The 17,447-nt window shown below is 42.0% G+C and overlaps 1 protein-coding gene across 1 annotated transcript in view; it reads left to right on the forward strand.

The window, feature by feature from the left end:
* The window catches only part of CPE (carboxypeptidase E), a 147,466-nt gene that overhangs the window by 119,601 nt on the left and 10,418 nt on the right, over positions 1-17,447 (forward strand). The window contains exons 4-5 of the mRNA XM_053593414.1: positions 13,395-13,512; positions 15,264-15,446. Coding sequence (XP_053449389.1) covers positions 13,395-13,512; positions 15,264-15,446 — 301 coding nt within the window. The remainder of the gene's footprint in view (positions 1-13,394; positions 13,513-15,263; positions 15,447-17,447) is intronic.

Below are 17,447 nucleotides of genomic sequence, written 5' to 3' on the forward strand. Positions count from 1 at the left end.
CTATTAGCCCAGTTCAAAAGGTCTGAATCAACTGTCTCAATCGGCACTTGTCTCGGGTGGAAGGGTTCAAGAGGTCTCTGGGAACTGGATCACAGGGGCCTGGTGACTCCTCTGACACAGCTCACCCCAGTGCAGCGTGGAATCAGGAGGAGCCACCCAGCAAACAGAGCAGTCTGGGAAGGTTGACGTCTCCTTCCCCACTTTGCCCCTCCGTCGGACCCAGTCACTGGTATCTCTGCAGATGGCTAACCCAGTTGCCTGCAGTGAACAGACACTCCAGGGGTTTGCACCTGCCTGAATCACAAGGAAGTCTGCCAGGCCCCCGCAGACTGCCGCTATCTAGCAGGAGGAGATGGGGCCTGACATCTTTGAGTGTCTGATGCAGGTGATGGGAAGGAGGTGTTCACTCAGGCTTAGCCCCGTCCCTGATGGATGCTGCTAACAGAACAGAACAGACAGCTTTGTGAGGTTCTGTCTCTGTTCCTGTCGTCGCCTACAGAAGACGGGCTGTTTTGAGTTCAAACGTCTTTGCTGCTGGAGAATTGCGTCTGAACACCTCTCTGGGTCGGCCCCGCCCTGGAAGCTTCCCGGGTTTGTGAGCCGTGTCAGGAAATCCCCCGCTCACCGGTGGCCTCCTCTGGTTGCCCAGGGAGACAGGGGGTGTGGCCTCAGAATATCCAGAAGTGAGCGTTCTGCCGTTAAAGAAAAAACGGCTGTTGATCTACCTCCAGGGAACTGTTGCTCTGGTGTAGGCACTCAGGCGACCCTTTTCTCCTCTGTCCCGCGCCCCAGAGTCAGCACTGAGCGGCCACAGTTTGTGCTGGGTCCACAACCCTTAAGAGATCCCCCAAGAATCAGAACTCTTGGGGGATGGGCCCCCAGACTCCGATTGGGAGTGGGGGGGGGAAGCTAGAGTTTCATTCAGTTTTACGCAATACTACGGTCTGGGGAGGGCTCCTGCACTGCACCGCAGGGAAGTGCCGCCAAGGCTCGATTTCCCCTCAGCAGAGTGCCCTGTCCTCGCTCACGTATCCCCGAGTCAGCGCTGACCTGACGCAGCTCAGGCACTGTGCCCTCCCCTCGAGAAATCACCCAAGGAGCCGAACTCCTGGGGGATAGGCCCTCAGACCCCGAGTGAGAGTAGGGGTTCTCAGCTCTCAGCAGGGAGGCCAGAGACTTATTCAGTCTTGGGCCCCGTATGCCCAGGGAGGGTTGCTGCACTGCACCGCAGGGAAGTGCCGCGAGGCGTGACTCCTCCTCAGCCCGGTGCCCTCTCCTCACTTGAGTGCCTCAGAGTCAATGCTCACCAGTCGCAACTTGGGGACTGTCCACTCCCCTTGAGAAATCACCCAAGGATCCGAAGTCCTGGGGGACAGGCCTCCAGACCTCAGTGGGCGGGAGGGGAGCGCCGGGGATTCAGGGTTGCCGGCTAAGGATTCCCAAAGTTTTATTCAGCCCTATGTCCTGCAGGAGAACGCCACGGCACCCCAGTAGGGGAGGTAGGTCCAGTTTTTAGAAGGTCTCTCCCGTGGAGTGTAGTGGGAGGGCCTTTAATTTCTGCCCGCTTGTTCAATTGTGGGGCTCTTGAGCCAGTCTCATGGGGGAGGGGGACTCCCGTCTGCTTGGTGGTGGATTTTGTACCTTTTGTTTGCATCCTTGTGATCACAACTTGCCTCAGCGGTGTTGATGTGCGTTCTTCAGCCTTCTCTCTTGGTGAGGCTCAAGTCCACCAGGATACTTACTAAATTCTTGTCCCTTAACTCTCCTTCTGGACGGGAGCCTTTGTTGAAAGCTGGCTTCAGTCCGCCATCTTGTCTCCCCCCCCACCATTGATAATCTTAAAGCAGGTTCTGAGGTTTTCTGAACTTAGTTCAAGAAGGGGAGACATATTCTGAAATATACGAAGCAACTCTGGTGTAATACATGGGCTGTTTTCCAATGTTACTAACCATAATTCTAAACCATCTTCCAGAAGATAAACATGTGGAGGCTGGGAAACATCTGTACTCAGTTGAATAATTGGGAGCAGGAAAGGGTACAGGTTCTTGCTGTCTGCTCCTAATCCCTGAACAAGATGAATAAGAGTTGTCAAAATTGCACATCTCAACATATTGTGTTCTTCACTTTGCTTCCAAAGAAGGGGCAAATATTGCACCAAACATCCCATGTATGGTCGTATCTGCATGTTGACTCTTTCAATCACACAAGAAAGGACATGCAAAACATGCTTCTTTGTGTCACATTCTGTAACTTGCTGCAGTAACTGAAAAAGTAGTGTGAACATGGTTTCCAAATACAGCAGAAACTGATCTGTTCTAAATTCAAAATCATCAACAGTTAGCTTCAAAGTTGTAGCGGTTTCAATACAGACCTGTGAACTGTTTTGGTGTTCTTTGGACTTGGCACTCAGTTGGGGAGAGCTTGGGTAGGGGAGAGCTTGGGCAGGAGTGTGGAGAACTTTGGGCATTGTCTGGGGCCCCAGACTGAGCCACTGAGCTGGGTGCAGGAAGCCATTGTGAAAGAATTCGAGACATTTATATTCTACATTTAGTAAGTTTCACATGTACCCTTGTAAGATGCACTGTAGGTGTAATCCCACCAATCACCCTCCTTCCACCCATCCTCTCCCCTCCCCTCCCTCTCCCCTTTCCCCATATTCTTGGGCTATTATTGGGTTATACCTTTCATATGAAAGCCAGTTTCATAGTAGGGCTGAGTACATTGGATACGTTTTCTTCCATTCTTGAGATACTTTGTTAAGAATCCAGACTTTTTAAAAATAAGATTTACATTCCCATCCATGAGGGCTTCATGGGGTTTCAAAATTTTAAGGTTTGTTCCTCTGTTTGGAGCGCCAGGAACCCTGGGTTAGAAATACAGATCCCTCTTCACTTGTAAATTGGTAGAAAAAAATGCAGATTTCCTGGGAGGTTGATTCAGGAGGCCTGGGGTGTGTGCTGAGGAGGCAGTATGGTGGAAGGGGCCTTTCTTCTCCCACAGCGCCCTAAGGGCCCCAAGACACACTGCTCAGGACATTGCCTTCCTCACTCTTCTGAGCCTCTTTGGGTAATAGCCGTCTCGCTCTCCTGAGTTCTTCCTGCTAAGTCATTCGTCGTCTGCTCTTTTTTTTTTTTTTTCATTTTTCGTCATGAATTTTATTATTTATTTATTTATTTATTGTTAAATCATAGCTGCGTACATTAGTGCAATCAAGGGGTACAATGTGCTGGTTTCATATACAATCTGAAATATTCTCATCAAACTGTTCAATGTAGCCTTCATGGCATTTTCTTAGTTATTGTATGTAGGCGTTTGTATTCTGCCTTTAGTAAGTTTCGCCTGTGCCCATTCTAAGATGCACTGTAGGTGTGACCCTATCCATTACCCTCCCTCCACCTTACCCTCCCCCCTCCCTTCCCCTTCCGTGGCCCTTTCCTCATAGTCTTGCGCTATAGTTGGGTTATAGCCTTCAGTTAAAAGCTATAATTTAGCTTCATAGTAGGGCTGAGTACATTGGATACTTTTTCTTCCATTCCTGAGATACTTTGCTAAGAAGAATATGTTCCAGCTCCATCCATGTAAACATGAAAGAGGTAAAGTCTCCATCTTTCTTTAAGGCTGCATAATATTCCATGGTATACATGTACCACAATTTGCTAGTCCATTCGTGGGTCGATGGGCACTTGGGCTTCTTCCATGACTTAGCAATTATGAATTGGGCTGCAATAAACATTCTGGTACAGATGTCTTTGTTATATTGTGACTTTTGGTCTTCTGGGTATAAACCTAGTAAAGGAATTATAGGATCGAATGGCAGGTCTATTTTTAGGTCTCTAAGTGTTCTCCAAACATCCTTCCAGAAGGAACGTGTTAGTGTGCATTCCCTCCAGCAGTGTAGAAGTGTTCCCTTTTCTCCACATCCACGCCAACATCTCTGGTTTGGGGATTTTGTTATGTGGGCTACTCTTACTGGGGTTAGGTGATATCTCAGAGTAGTTTTGATTTGCATTTCTCTGATGATTAAGGATGATGAGCTTTTTTTCATGTGTTTGTAGATCTTGCGTCGGTCTTCTTTAGAGAAGTTTCTCTTCAAGTCCCTTGCCCACCCTGAAATGGGATCATGTGTTCTTTCCTTGCTAATACGTTTGAGTTCATGAAGGGATGCTAGATATTATCAAAAGCTTTTTCTGCATCAATTGAAAGAATCATATGGTCCTTATTTTTTAGTTTATGTGCTGATTTACATTTATAGATTTACGGATATTGGACCAGCCTTGAGACCCTGGGATAAATCCGACTTGGTCATGGTGTATAATTTTTTTGATGTGTTGTTGGATTCTGTTTGTTAGGATCTTACTGAGTATTTTAGCATCAATATTCATTAGTGATAATGGTCTATAATTTTCTTTTTTTGTTGGGTCTTTCCCTGGTTTGGGGATCAAGGTAATGTTTGCTTCATAGAATGTGTTGGGTAATACTCCTTTTTTTTCTATATTTTGGAAGAGGTTTAGTAGTATAGGTAGTAGTTCTTCTTTAAAGATTTGGTAGAATTCTGATGTAAAGCCATCTGGTCCTGGGATTTTATTTTTAGGGAGATTTTGTATAGTTGATGCTATTTCATAACTTGATATAGGCCTATTCAACATTTCCACTTCATTCTGGCTAAGTCTTGGTAGGTGGCATACTTCTAGGTATTGGTCAATTTCTTTCAGATTTTCATATTTCTGAGAGTAGAGTTTCTTGTAGTATTTGTTAAGGATTTTTTGAATTTCTGAGGGGTCTGATGTTATTTCATCATTACCATTTCTGATTGATGAAATTAGAGATTTGACTCTTTTTTTCCTGGTTAGGTTGGCCAAAGGTTTATCTATTTTATTGATCTTTTCAAAAAACCAACTATTGGATTTGTTGATCTGTTGTCTAATTCTTTTGTTTTCAATTTCATTTAATTCTGCTCTGATTTTGGTTATTTCTTTTCTTCTGCTGGTTTTGGGGTTGGAGTGTTCTTCCTTCTCCAGTTGCTTGAGATTTCCCATGAAGTTATTAACTTCCTCTCTTTCCATTTTCTTGAGGAAGGCTTGCAGTGCTATAAATTTCTCTCTTAGGACTGCCTTCACAGTATCTCAGAGGTTCTGGTAATTCATGTCTTGATTGTTGTTTTATTCCAAAAATTTGGTGATTTCCTTCTTAATCTAGTCTATAACCCATCTATCCTTCAGCATAAGGTTGTTTAGCTTCCATGTTTTTGTATGGGTATGCAGGTTCCTGTTGTTACTGAGTTCGACTTTTATTCCATGATTGTCTGAGAAGATGCAAGGAATAATTTCTGTTTTTTTAAATTTGCTGAGGTTAGATTTGTGGCCTAGGATGTGGTCGATTTTGGAGTATGTTCCATGGGATGATGAGAAGAATGTGTATTTAATTTTGCTGGGATGAAATGTTCTGTAGCTGTCTGTTAAGTCCAGATGTTGAATGGTTAAGTTTAAATCTAAAATGTCTTTGCTTAGCTTCTTTTTGGAGGATCTATCCAGCACTGCTAAAGGGGTGTTAAAATCCCCAACTACTATGGTACTGGAGGAAATCAAGTTGCTCATGTCTGTTAGAGTTTCTCTTATAAATTGAGGTGCATTCTGGTTGGGTGCATAAATATTAATAATTGAAATCTCATCATATTGAGTATTACCTTTAACAAATATGAAGTGTCCATCCTTATCCTTCCTTATTTCCGTTGGTTTAAAGCCTATTGCGTCTGCGAATAGGATTGCAATGCCTGCTTTTTTCTGCTTTCCATTTGCCTGGAGTATAGATGACCATCCCTTCACCTTGAGTCTATATTTGTCTTTTAATGTAAGATGCGATTCTTGTATGCAGCAGATATCTGGCTTGAGTTTTTGTATCCAGTCAGCCAACCTGTGCCTCTTTAGAGGACAATTTACACCATTCACATTAATTCAGAATATTGATAATCCTTTCGAGAGTCTGGTGAACATTTTTAATCCTTTTGCGACTGTGGAAGTTGGAATTTGATCAAAATTTTCTGGGTAGGTTTACTTTGGTGGTGGAGGATTATGCTGGTCTTTATGGAGGCTAGGTCTGAGAATATCCTGGAGAGCTGGTTTAGTTATGGCAAATTTCTTCAACATGTGAATGTCATTGAAGTATTTAATTTCTCCATCATAAATGAAACTCAGTTTAGCTGGGTACAGGATCCTGGGTTGAAAGTTATTTTGTTTTAGGAGATTAAAAGTTGATGACCATCCTCTTCTAGCTTGAAAGGTTTCAGCAGAGAGATCTGCAATTATTCTAATATTATTGCCCTTGTAGGTGATGGTTTTCTTTCATCTGGCTGCTTTCAGAATTTTCTCCTTCATATTAACTTTAGTGAAATTGATTATGATGTGTCTGGGGGATGTCTTATTTGGGTTGAGTCGTGCTGGAGTTCTGAAACTGTCTGCTATCTGAATTTCAGAATCTCTTGGCATGTCTGGAAAGTTCTCCTTCATAATCTCATGGAGAAGAGACTCTGTGACTTGTGAAGCCATTGGTCGCTCTCGGGGATTCCTATAAGACGAATACTGATTTTCTTTGAATTATCCCAGAGCTCTCTGAGAGAGTGATCTGTTTTTGCCCTCCATTTCTCTTCCTCTTTGAGAGTTTGGGAGTGTTCGAAAGCTTTGTCTTCAATGTCAGAAATCCTTTCTTCTGCTTGCTCCATTCTGTTACGGAGGGATTCTACTGTGTTTCTGAGATCTTTGAGGGCTGCAACTTCTTGTCTCAATGTGTCAAAATCTTTGGTTATTTGGTCTTTGAATTCGTTGAATTCTTGAGATATCTTTTGGGTTATTGCTTGGAATTCTGATTCGATCTTATTTGCTATCCAGATTCTGAATTCGATTTCTGACATCTCAGCTATTTGTTTGTGCATGGGATCTTGTGCTGTGTCTGTCCCATTGATCCTTGTGGGAGTTGATCTACTCCGATTATTCATATTGCCAGAGTCTTTCTGTTGATTTCTCCTCATGATTGTTTTTACCATTGCCTCTGGCCGTCCTCAGAGTTGGGGAGGTGTCTCTCCAAGATTAGACCCCAGTGGGATCAGTCTATTGTTGCTGGATCTTTGTAGGGAGTGACCCTGTGTAGTGCCTCTGGGGCTGCCCCAGCCAGCGAGTTCTGGTTGTGGAGGCAGCTTCGAGTGTGACACACCCGAATCCAGCAACAGGGCGGGAGGTGGTGTGCCTGGTTCTGGGAATCCTGGCACCCAGTGACTTTGGCACAGAGAGCCCAAGGCTCTAGCAGTGTCTGGCCAGGAGAAGGGCTCTGCACAGAGGCTTGGAGGGCTCCATAGGGCACGCAGCTACCAGAGTCCCTGGCCAGACTAGCGGGCTGGTGTGGAGGCAGGGAGGGTACCGAATGGAGGACGCAGGGTTGCATGGCTCCTACAGTTCCTGGTCAGGGCATGTGTAGGTCCTGCGGGCACGGGTTGTGTGTCAGGGGTTGCAGTACAGCTCTTATGGAGGTCCGAAGGGCGCCAAGCCCAGGAGTTTGAGGTTGCTATGAGCTGTGACACCACGGCGCTCTACCTAGGGCAACAGCCCGATGCTCCAGTGTGCCAGAACTGGTCTCATTTTGCCCCTGAGGGTTAAGGCTGTAAGGCAGCTCAGTCCCCGCCTTTAGGCTGCTCAGTCACTAGGTTACTAGCTCTCACCCGATCCTTGCTCTTTACCCCTGAGGGCAGAGCTTGCCGGGGCAGTTCTCTCACAATGGTTCCCTGCGACCCACAGCTGAACACTGTTAGCTCTTTCCAGCTCAGCGGCTCAATCTGGGGCCCTAGACAATGCCCATAGTTCTCTGCACTCCCGCTCAGGCTCTCCCCAAGGCAGTTCAACTGAGTGCCAAGTCCAAAAACACCGAAACAGTTCACAGGTAAGGCCTTTCTGGTTTGCAGTCTCACTGCTGCTTGTACTTATGGCTGCTGGCGAGATTAGGTCGATCGAACACACGCAATCACTTGCCAGTTTTCCACTGTTTTTGTCCTCCTCTTGGGGTCCAGAAGTCCCTTTCTGACTCCCTGTATCCTCAAAGGGATGATTATAGGCAGATCCCACCAGCCAGAGATGCCTGGAGTCTTATCTCCCCAGACTCACCATGCCCCGTTGCAGGGAAGCTGTTACTCGGCCGCCATCTTTGATCGTTCTCTGTCGTCTGCTCTTGAGCTCTCCAGCCCTGTCACCTCTCTGTTATCTGAGCTCAGTACATGAGGTGTGGCCTGGATGACTGAAAAGCAGGGTGGATTAAAACACAGCCAGCAATTTCTTAGGTTCGCCCTGTGTTTAACGAGTCAGGCTATGAAGAAAACTGAATAGATACATCTCCCACGTAACTGAAGGGCCCATGACATCTAATTACAGAGCATAACATTTGAACTGCATTTGTTGTCTTTAAGTGGAAGGGAAAAGAAAGGTCACAGTTGGTTCTGGATCTTATCAGGGGCTCGATTTTTATTGCTCCCAAGACTTCTCTATGGATGACTTTAGTATGTAATTACCGTACATGGGGTCTGCGTGAGTCATTCAGCCTAAAAGACTCTATTAGTAGTTACAGAGAAACTTCACTTAATGTATCAAATTGTACAAGTTTCTTCCTTGCTTTTAAACATATCTGCAAAATGCATATTGGCAGTAGCTGTGTTTAAGAGCTAACAGTAGGCTAAGCCCAATAGTATCACCTGAGTCACCTACCTTTGTGTACTGAGGGCTCTATCTTTGATTTGTTTCAAGAACAGTTTCTTTGGCCAGTTGTGGTGGCTCATGGCTGTAATCCCAGCACTCTGGGAGACTGAGGTGGGTAAATTGCCTGAGCTCAGGAGTTTCCAACCAGCCTGAGCTGGTCTCTATTAAAAATAGAGGAAAAACAAAACTAGCTAGGTTTTGTGGCAGGTGCCTGCAGTCCCGGCTACTTGGGAGGCTGAGGCAGGAGGATCACTTAAGCCCAAGAGTTTGAGGTTGCGATGATGCCAAGGCACTCTACCCAGGGTGACAGAGTCAGACTGTGTCTCAAAAACAAAACAACCAAGAAACAAACAAACAAAACCCCCCAAACACCCCAAACAAACAAAAAACCCCAGTTTCTTTAAAAAGTTTTCAATCACAAAATTATTATTTTATTACAGAAAAAGAGAAAGCAAATATGCACCAGGAGAGGAAGGCTACCATCCACATTCTAATATGTGCCCCGTAACGTTATTGGTTATGGCCATACAAACCCACCTGTAAATACTTGCTGGCACCCCGTGTACACTGTTTTCTACACCCTCAGATGAGTAGTGAACATTCATCCTGCCCTTGGAATGGCTTTGTGTCTAAGCTCCCACAAGAGCCACCTTCCTCCCAGAAACCATTTTCCTTACCCCAACTGGTGGGCCATGTGATTGTCCTTATTCTTCCTTTTCTTATTACTTCTATCTCCCTTCTCCCCTTCCCCAAATCCTGCCTGCTCTCCATGCCTGCCCCTCCCAGATGGGGGGAGGTTCACCTCCTTCTTGACGTCCTTCCTCGAGGCTGCTGCACACCACAGTGGTTCCTGCGTCTTTGGAACTCATTGAATATCTGTCACTACCAGTCCCTGGGTCTGAGGGAATGAGGGAAGTATAAGGAAAAGGACAATAGAAAATGAATTCAGTAGTAAAAGAAAAACTTTAAGAACGTTATTGAAGAACATGTTAAACTCATCACACTTATTTTTTTTAATTAAGTCATATATATAGATCAGGAATACATTTATGCCTTTGTGGGAGTCAATGTGTTGATTATTTGTACAAATTGGAGTGCTCACATCCTACTAATTAACATAGCCTTCACCTCATTTACTTAATTACAGTGTTAAAACATTTGCGTTCAATACCTGATAGATTTGACTTGTACCCTTGCAATATGCTTCATAGGTGTGGTCCCACCATTAACCCTCTCTCTGTAGAATCACCTCCTCCCTTCCCATCCCTTTCCCCTTCCCTCCTTCATCCTGGGCTATAGTTGTGATTTATCTCTCAATGGAACTGGAAAATATTTATCACACTTGTTATCAATGCTACATTAACCAGTGGGCCTAAAAAGCATACATTCACTGTAGAAAAAAGCATATGCATTACAGAATATTTTGATTTCATCTCTTATTAGTTATTTTAGGTTGATTTAAATAAAAATTAAACCAGATTTAATACAAATTAATATGAACTCCAGAAACATATCCAAGTATGTATAAGAATTTAGTATATAATAAGAGCATGTTTCAGATTCTTGTGGAAAGAATGTGTTATTCCATAAATGGAATGGACTTGTCATTGCATTGACAAATTCCATTGCAAATCTAAATTGATCAATTTAGATCATTCCAAGGATCTAAAACATGCTCTTATTAGCATAGCATAGATCAAAAAATAGCATAGCATAGATCAAAACAAATTCCAGGGTGAGGTGCCTTATGCCTGTAATCCTAGCACATTGGGAGGCTGAAGCGGGAAGATAGCTTGAGACCAGGAGTTCAAGACCACCTGATCAACATAGTGATAGCACATCTCTACAAAAATAGAAATTAAAATATTAGCTGGGCATTGGGGCACATGCCTTTAGTCCTAGATACTGGGAGGCTGAAGCAGAAAGACCATTTGAGCCCAGAAGTTGGAGGCTGCAGTGAGCTATGGTCATGCCACTGTACTCTAACCTGGGAAACAGCAAGGCCCTCTCTCTACAAAAATAAAATAAAAATAAATAAATTCTAGATGTATTATAATTTAATATAGAAGGTATAAAACTAGTAAAAGAAAACTTCAGTAATATGTAGTTTTTGGACGGGGATTGAACTTTCTAAATTCCTTATGTAGACACTAGTGCCTGGTGGCCATTTAATCGTTATTGAACTAATGAATGAAATGGAAAAGCAAATAAAATGATCATAAAGATCAATATATTTGATGTGACGTTCTTAACATAAACATCTTAATGTTATTATTATAAAGTTTGAAAGGCACATGACAAACTTGGAAAAACATTCATAATATGTAGTAGAGAATTAATATTTTTAAGTAAACAAACACAAATTGATAAAAAGATAAGTATTTATTTATTTATTTATTTATTGAGACAGAGTCTCACTATGTCACCCTTGATAGAGTGCCGTAGTGTCATAGTTCACAGCAACTTCATATTCTTGGGCTCAAGTGATTCTCTTGCTTCAGCCTCCCAAGTAGCTGGGTAGACTACAGATGCCTGCCACAACACCCGGCTATTTTTTGTTGCAGTTGGCATTGTTCGTTAGCTTGCCCAGGCTGGGTTTGAACCCACCACCTTGGTATATGTGACTGGTGCTGTAACCACTGTGCTATGGGCGCTGAGCCAAAAGATAAGTATTTTAATAGAAAACTTAATTAAACTATATGTAAATATGTCAAAAACAATAACTATAAATGGTTGCTGAGCATATAAAAAATTGTTCTAGTTTTGTTAGTTAATTCAAAGAATGTAAACAATAAAATATTCTATTTGTCATTCATCAGTTTCACAAAGTTAAAAAGCATAATCCCATTGTTTTTAAAAGTGATTAGGGCTGGAAGATTTATTATATTGTTGCCAGGCATATTTGCTGTACATTATAGAGAGGCAGTTTAAACTTTTTAAACTGTCTGTAAACTAATAGTAATAATAATACTTTGGAAAGGTATTAAATGACATTAAAAGGTGTTTGTTAATCTGTCGTGAAGCAAAAGAAGAAGCAGTCTATATATAAAATAGTTTATAAAACATATTAAAAAATGATGTAAGTAGGGCAGCGCCTGTGGCTCAGTGAGTAGGGCACTGGGCTCATTATACCGAGGGTGGCGGGTTCAATCCTGGCCCTGGCCAAACTACTATAACAACAACAACAAAAACCGAATTATGTAAGTATACTGGGAAAAGACAGAAAAGGAGCTTAATGAAAATGTTAGCAGTGGGTATCTTTAGGTGGTAAAATACTATGGGTAATTTTAATTTTCTTTTCTGGGCTTGTCTGTCTTTTCTACATTTTCCCATAATGAACATTTTTTAGTAGCAAAAATAACCAACCAACCAAATAATAATAAAAACAACACCCTATTCTGAGTCACATTTCTCTTCAATATGTGTAGCTTATGTGAAAAATAGGATAACTTTAGTAGACTCAACTGATATACTTTACTACAAGTAGTTGGGCTTTATGGATTCATAGACTGGATTTGAATCCTGAGCTGTGTGAACTTGGGTATGTTATTTAACATGCCCAGCCCTCAGATTACTTCCTATGGGCGTGGGGATGAATATCTTGAAATATCCAATGGGGATGTTTTGAAGAGGAATAAATAATTGATGTGAGAGCTTTTCATAAACCAAACAGATACACAAAAATATAACTATCACCTTCAAACTCTCCTCATGTTCAAAGATTTTCTGTCCCACAGAACAGTAATGGATTGCATGGCTGGGGAAACCTTTTTTTTTTTTTTTAATTAATTAATTTTTTGCAGTTTTTGGCTGGGGCTGGGTTTGAACCCACCACCTCCGGCATAGTGCCCTACTCCTTTGAGCCACAGGTGCCGCCTTTTCTTTTAATCAAAGAGGTACTTGGAGCTTGAGAGTCTTCCTAGCTGCTGTTAAAAACTCATCACATGAAAGTATCAAGCTTTTGGCTTCAGATTAATTCTTTGGCATAAATTTACTTTCTCCTTTGTTTTGTTTCCAAGATATGAGGGACTGTGAATCGTTCAAAAGACTTAACATGAATTCTTGAAACTTGTGTCTTTGTTTGAAAGTTTAACATGACCATTCTAAAGTAAACTGACATTTTACATTCAGCTCTGAAAGAGGGGTAGTCTAATATTCATTTACAGGAACAATGTTTGAAGTAGTTGAAGGAGACTGGAAAAATAGTAAGCAAAATATGGAAATAAAGTCTACCACATGTTTTAACCACCATAAAGGGCAAGCCTTTTTCTGCAGTTCAACTATTTTCTTTTCTCCTTGTCTTATCCTTAACTGTTATTAATGGAGATGTATGACCCACTACAGATCACAGAAATGTTCCTTAGAGAAAAGATTTACATGCTGGTTTTGAAGTTAGAAAAAGAGAGAGAGAGAGAAACAACTGTCCACAAAAGAATTTTGAAGGGAACTTAAATGCTATTTTTTTATTATTAATTTGAGAAAGATAGACAAGGAGAAAGCTGCTGCTTTTACAGAAACCTTTTTTTAAAAAATGCAAACAACCACAAAGTGGTTGAAATAGGTCCAACATTCAGTTTTTTCCTTTCCCTTTCCTGTCTTTTCTGTCGTGGGATCATACCAGCGCCCGTCTAACTTGCAATCCCTTTAATCTGATCTTTAATGCAGCTTGCTCCAGAGACCAAGGCTGTCATTCACTGGATCATGGACATTCCTTTCGTGCTGTCCGCCAATCTCCACGGGGGAGACATTGTGGCCAACTACCCGTACGACGAGACTCGGAGTGGTGGGTGTTCTTTGTGCTTCTCGTTGGTTCATTGTCTACAGAGTTACTGTACAAATTTTTATAGAATTATTTCTGCAGTAATCTTGTCAAGAGCTGGTCATCAAGTGATTTTTGCCTTTAAAAATACGTGTATTTAATAGGAACATCCCCCAACAATTTCATGTGCTGTTGACATATCTCTTTGGTAGAAAAAGACTAAAACCTTTTCTGATAGTTTAGGTAAAGAGAAATCACCTAAGTCATAGAATATGTTGCCAGGACAAAGGGAGAAATGACAGATGTCATCAACTTTGGTGCCTTCTGGATGGATACTGGTGAATGGAGAGATCACAGAAGTTATGGAGATTTGTGTACCAGAGAGTTTAAAAATGGAGGCTGCTTTTGGTGCTTGATCAGGGCCTCTGTGAATCTTTGCCTTGTCTTATCGTATCCCCACATTTTTGCATTCAGAATTGTTTCTGGTGGTGTCAGGTGAGGTTGTACTTTGGTTTTCTCTGACTGGTTTTAGTTAAGCTTTAGGCAAGGCAGCTTTAGCCAGATATTGGTAGATATTTTCAGCTTAATTTTTGTTGCTCCAGGAAATTTCCTGCTTTGGATTTATTCTTTGGGAACTCAGAAGAATTAGCTGTTTGTAACACAGGCTAACATTTTTTTTTTTTTTTTTGAGACAGCGGCTCACTTTGTCACCCTCAATAGAGTACTGTGGGGTTATAGCTCACAGCAACCTCAAACTCTTGGGCTGAAGCAATTCTCTTGCCTCAGCCTCCCAAGTAGCTGGGACTACAGGCACCTGCCACAACGCCTATTTTTTTTTTTTTAGAGATGGGATCTTGCTCTTGCTCAGATTGGTATCAAACTCCTAAGCTTAGGCAATTCACCTGCCTCGGCCTCCCATGGCTAACAATTTTAGATCTTGGAAAGTTTGAGTGTTGAAGAAAGTCTTTGGTGAAACAACATCGTTAAATAAATTCAGAGATGTTGAGGTTTGTGGATAACTGGGAAACTTGAAGGCCTGGCATAATGTATAGTGTACAAATAAGAATGATAAATATTACTTATTTCTACAATTATACATGGGATTTTTCTTTTCTTTCTTTCTTTCTTTTTTTTGAGACAGAGTCTCACTTTCTTGCCCTGGGTATAGTGCCATGGCATCACAGCTCACTGCAACCTCAAACTCTTGAGCTTAAGCGATTCTCTTGCCTCAGCCTCCCAGGTAACTGGGACTACAGGTGCCCGCCACAACGCCTGGCTATTTTTTTCTTTTTTGTTGCAATTGTCGTTGTTTTAGCTGGCCCGGCCTGGGTTCAAACCCTCCAGCCTTGGTGCATGTGGCCGTCACCGTACATGGGAGATTTTTAAAAGTATATACAAATATTGTTTGTGTGAGAGTGGTTCATAGTGGCTATCATGTAGTTACAGGGGCATTTTTAAAAATTAAAGCTTTTTAACAATGGAAAGCTTGATATCTTCCCAATTTACTAGGACTTATCACTTTTTCTGCGAAAATTTCAATTCATAAGTAGAATGTGCATTCTACTCAAATTCTACTTCATATTATTTATTATAAATGGAAGTTATATAAGCTAAAAACTCAGAGTAATTGGGACTTAAACCTGCATCCCTTTCTCACATTGATGTAGCTAAACAAGTACATCAGCAAGAGCTCAACACTGTCATACTCTTGAGAAAATACTCTGCAGAACCTTGGTCTGTGTCAATTCCTTTAATCTCGTGGGTCTGTTTTCTAGGCAGTGCTCATGAGTACAGCCCCTCCCCGGATGACGGCACTTTCCAGAGCTTGGCCCGGGCATACTCAGTTTTCAACCCAGTCATGTCTGACCCCAGTCGCCCACCCTGTCGCAAGAACGATGATGACAGCAGCTTTGTGGACGGGACCACCAACGGCGGCGCTTGGTACAGTGTGCCTGGTGGTGAGTGCCCACTGGCTCTGATCATGTTCTGGCAGCTTATCATTCAGCCTTATAATTCACCCTACAAGGGTATACTTATAATTTACCCTGTAGATTTAGAGACTGACCTAGATGTAGAGGCTTCAGTCCTTCCCAATCATTAAAAAGTAGGCTGAACTTACAGCTCTCCATTAAAGTTAATTTTTTTGCATGAATAATTACTACATATAATTTCATTTCTGATTTTTTTTAATCAAAATACTAATTGAAGTGATACAGGAAAGGAACTGAAGATGTTTGTTGGGAAAATATGAATTGAATATCAAGAAGCGAAATCCGGTGTCACTGTCACATTTTATGGAGCCTGAAATGGAAGCAGGTCCCGTGGGGGACAGAAGCTGTTGGGGCACGGTCTGGGCAGCCAGGGCAGCCTGCTTGGCCTCCTTTCCAGCACAGACTTCACACAGCTCTTATTTTTATAATGGGTGATGAGAGAACTATAACTCACTCTCTCTCTCTCTCTCTCTCTATATATATATATATATACACATATATATGTGCATTTTTTTCTTTTCTCTTTGCCTAAGAAATAAAAATGAATTCATTAAGTAGCAGCATTAACTAATGTCCATAATTAATTATGGATGTTTCTGTCTGTTGGATTATTCTTAACTGTTGAATTATGCTCTGAGAAAAATACTCTTCTAAAATTTTTCTTCCTGATATGTGTTAATTCTGTTTTTATTTATAGTTTGCATTCCACCCAGATCAGATTTGGTACTTTTTCTTCCGTATAGCTTGAAACATATGGTCTATGTCAGATTTGGGACTTAGAGTACATCATCAAGTCAATTTATACTTTCAATTTTATAAAAATTATAGGTATTCTTTTGGAATTGCCTTTTTGAACAAATGGTGTAGTGTTGACAGAATCTCAAGTAATCCATATCAGCAAAGTACAACAATATTAACAATAATAGTAGTAATCTTTGTTAATAGATAATGTCCCACAGTCACCAAACAGCCAGAAAAGCTCTTGATAGTCTTCAGCCCTTCATATAGTGAATAATAATCATTGTCTGCTCAAGTTTTCTACAAGCAGAGCTTGAGACAGGGATTTGGACCCTTGTTATTTATTTATTTATTTGTTTATTTTTTTAGAGACAGAGTCTCACTTTGTCACCCTTGGTAGAGTGCTGTGGCGTCACAGCTCACAGCAACCTCCAGCTTTTGGGCTAGGACAATTCTCTTGCCTCAGCCTCCCAAGTTGCTGGACTACAGGCACCCGCCACAATGCCCGGCTATTTTTATTGCAGTTGCCATTGCTGTTTTAGCTGGCCGGGGCCGGGTTTGAACCCGTCACTCTTGGTATATGGGGCTGGCACCCTACCCACTGAGCCACAGGTGCCACCCCCTTGTAATTTATTGAGAGCGTCCTCTTTAGGGAAAGTCCTGGAGAGAGGTCGGGGAGGCAGGTTGGGGAAGGTTATACCTGAGCAGGGGTGTAATATCTCAGGTAAAGTGTAGCCTTGTCCTGGGGGCTGGGGTATAGATCATAGACAGGGCTGTCTCCCTGCAGGCAAGGGAACCAGCCGCTGGTGGCCCTGTATTAGTCAGGTATTGGTTGCAGGCTGTCAAGAGGCAGGTGTCCCAGCTCCATAAAAGCAATTGGTGGGTGCCAACAGCATCCACTACTGCTTTGAATCAGATTCACATTAACGTTGTTCTGGATGCAGAATCTTCTTTGGTGCAATTTGAAGTACTATCATTATGTCTTAAAAATAGCAGCTGTTCAGTGGTTGTTGAATTAATACATATATTAATATATGTATCAGAAGGTGCCAAAAATGTATACACACTCAAGTCATGTTTGAATTCTGCAAGACACAATATACAAGATAATGAATATTATTGGTATATATTGAGTATTACAATTTGTATTATTATATATGTATAATATATTATGTATATATATATTTTCAGTGACAGTGTCTTGCATCACCCAGGCTACAGTGCAGTGGC

Source organism: Nycticebus coucang, chromosome 6, assembly GCF_027406575.1.
Source record: "Nycticebus coucang isolate mNycCou1 chromosome 6, mNycCou1.pri, whole genome shotgun sequence".
NCBI lineage: Eukaryota > Metazoa > Chordata > Mammalia > Primates > Lorisidae > Nycticebus > Nycticebus coucang.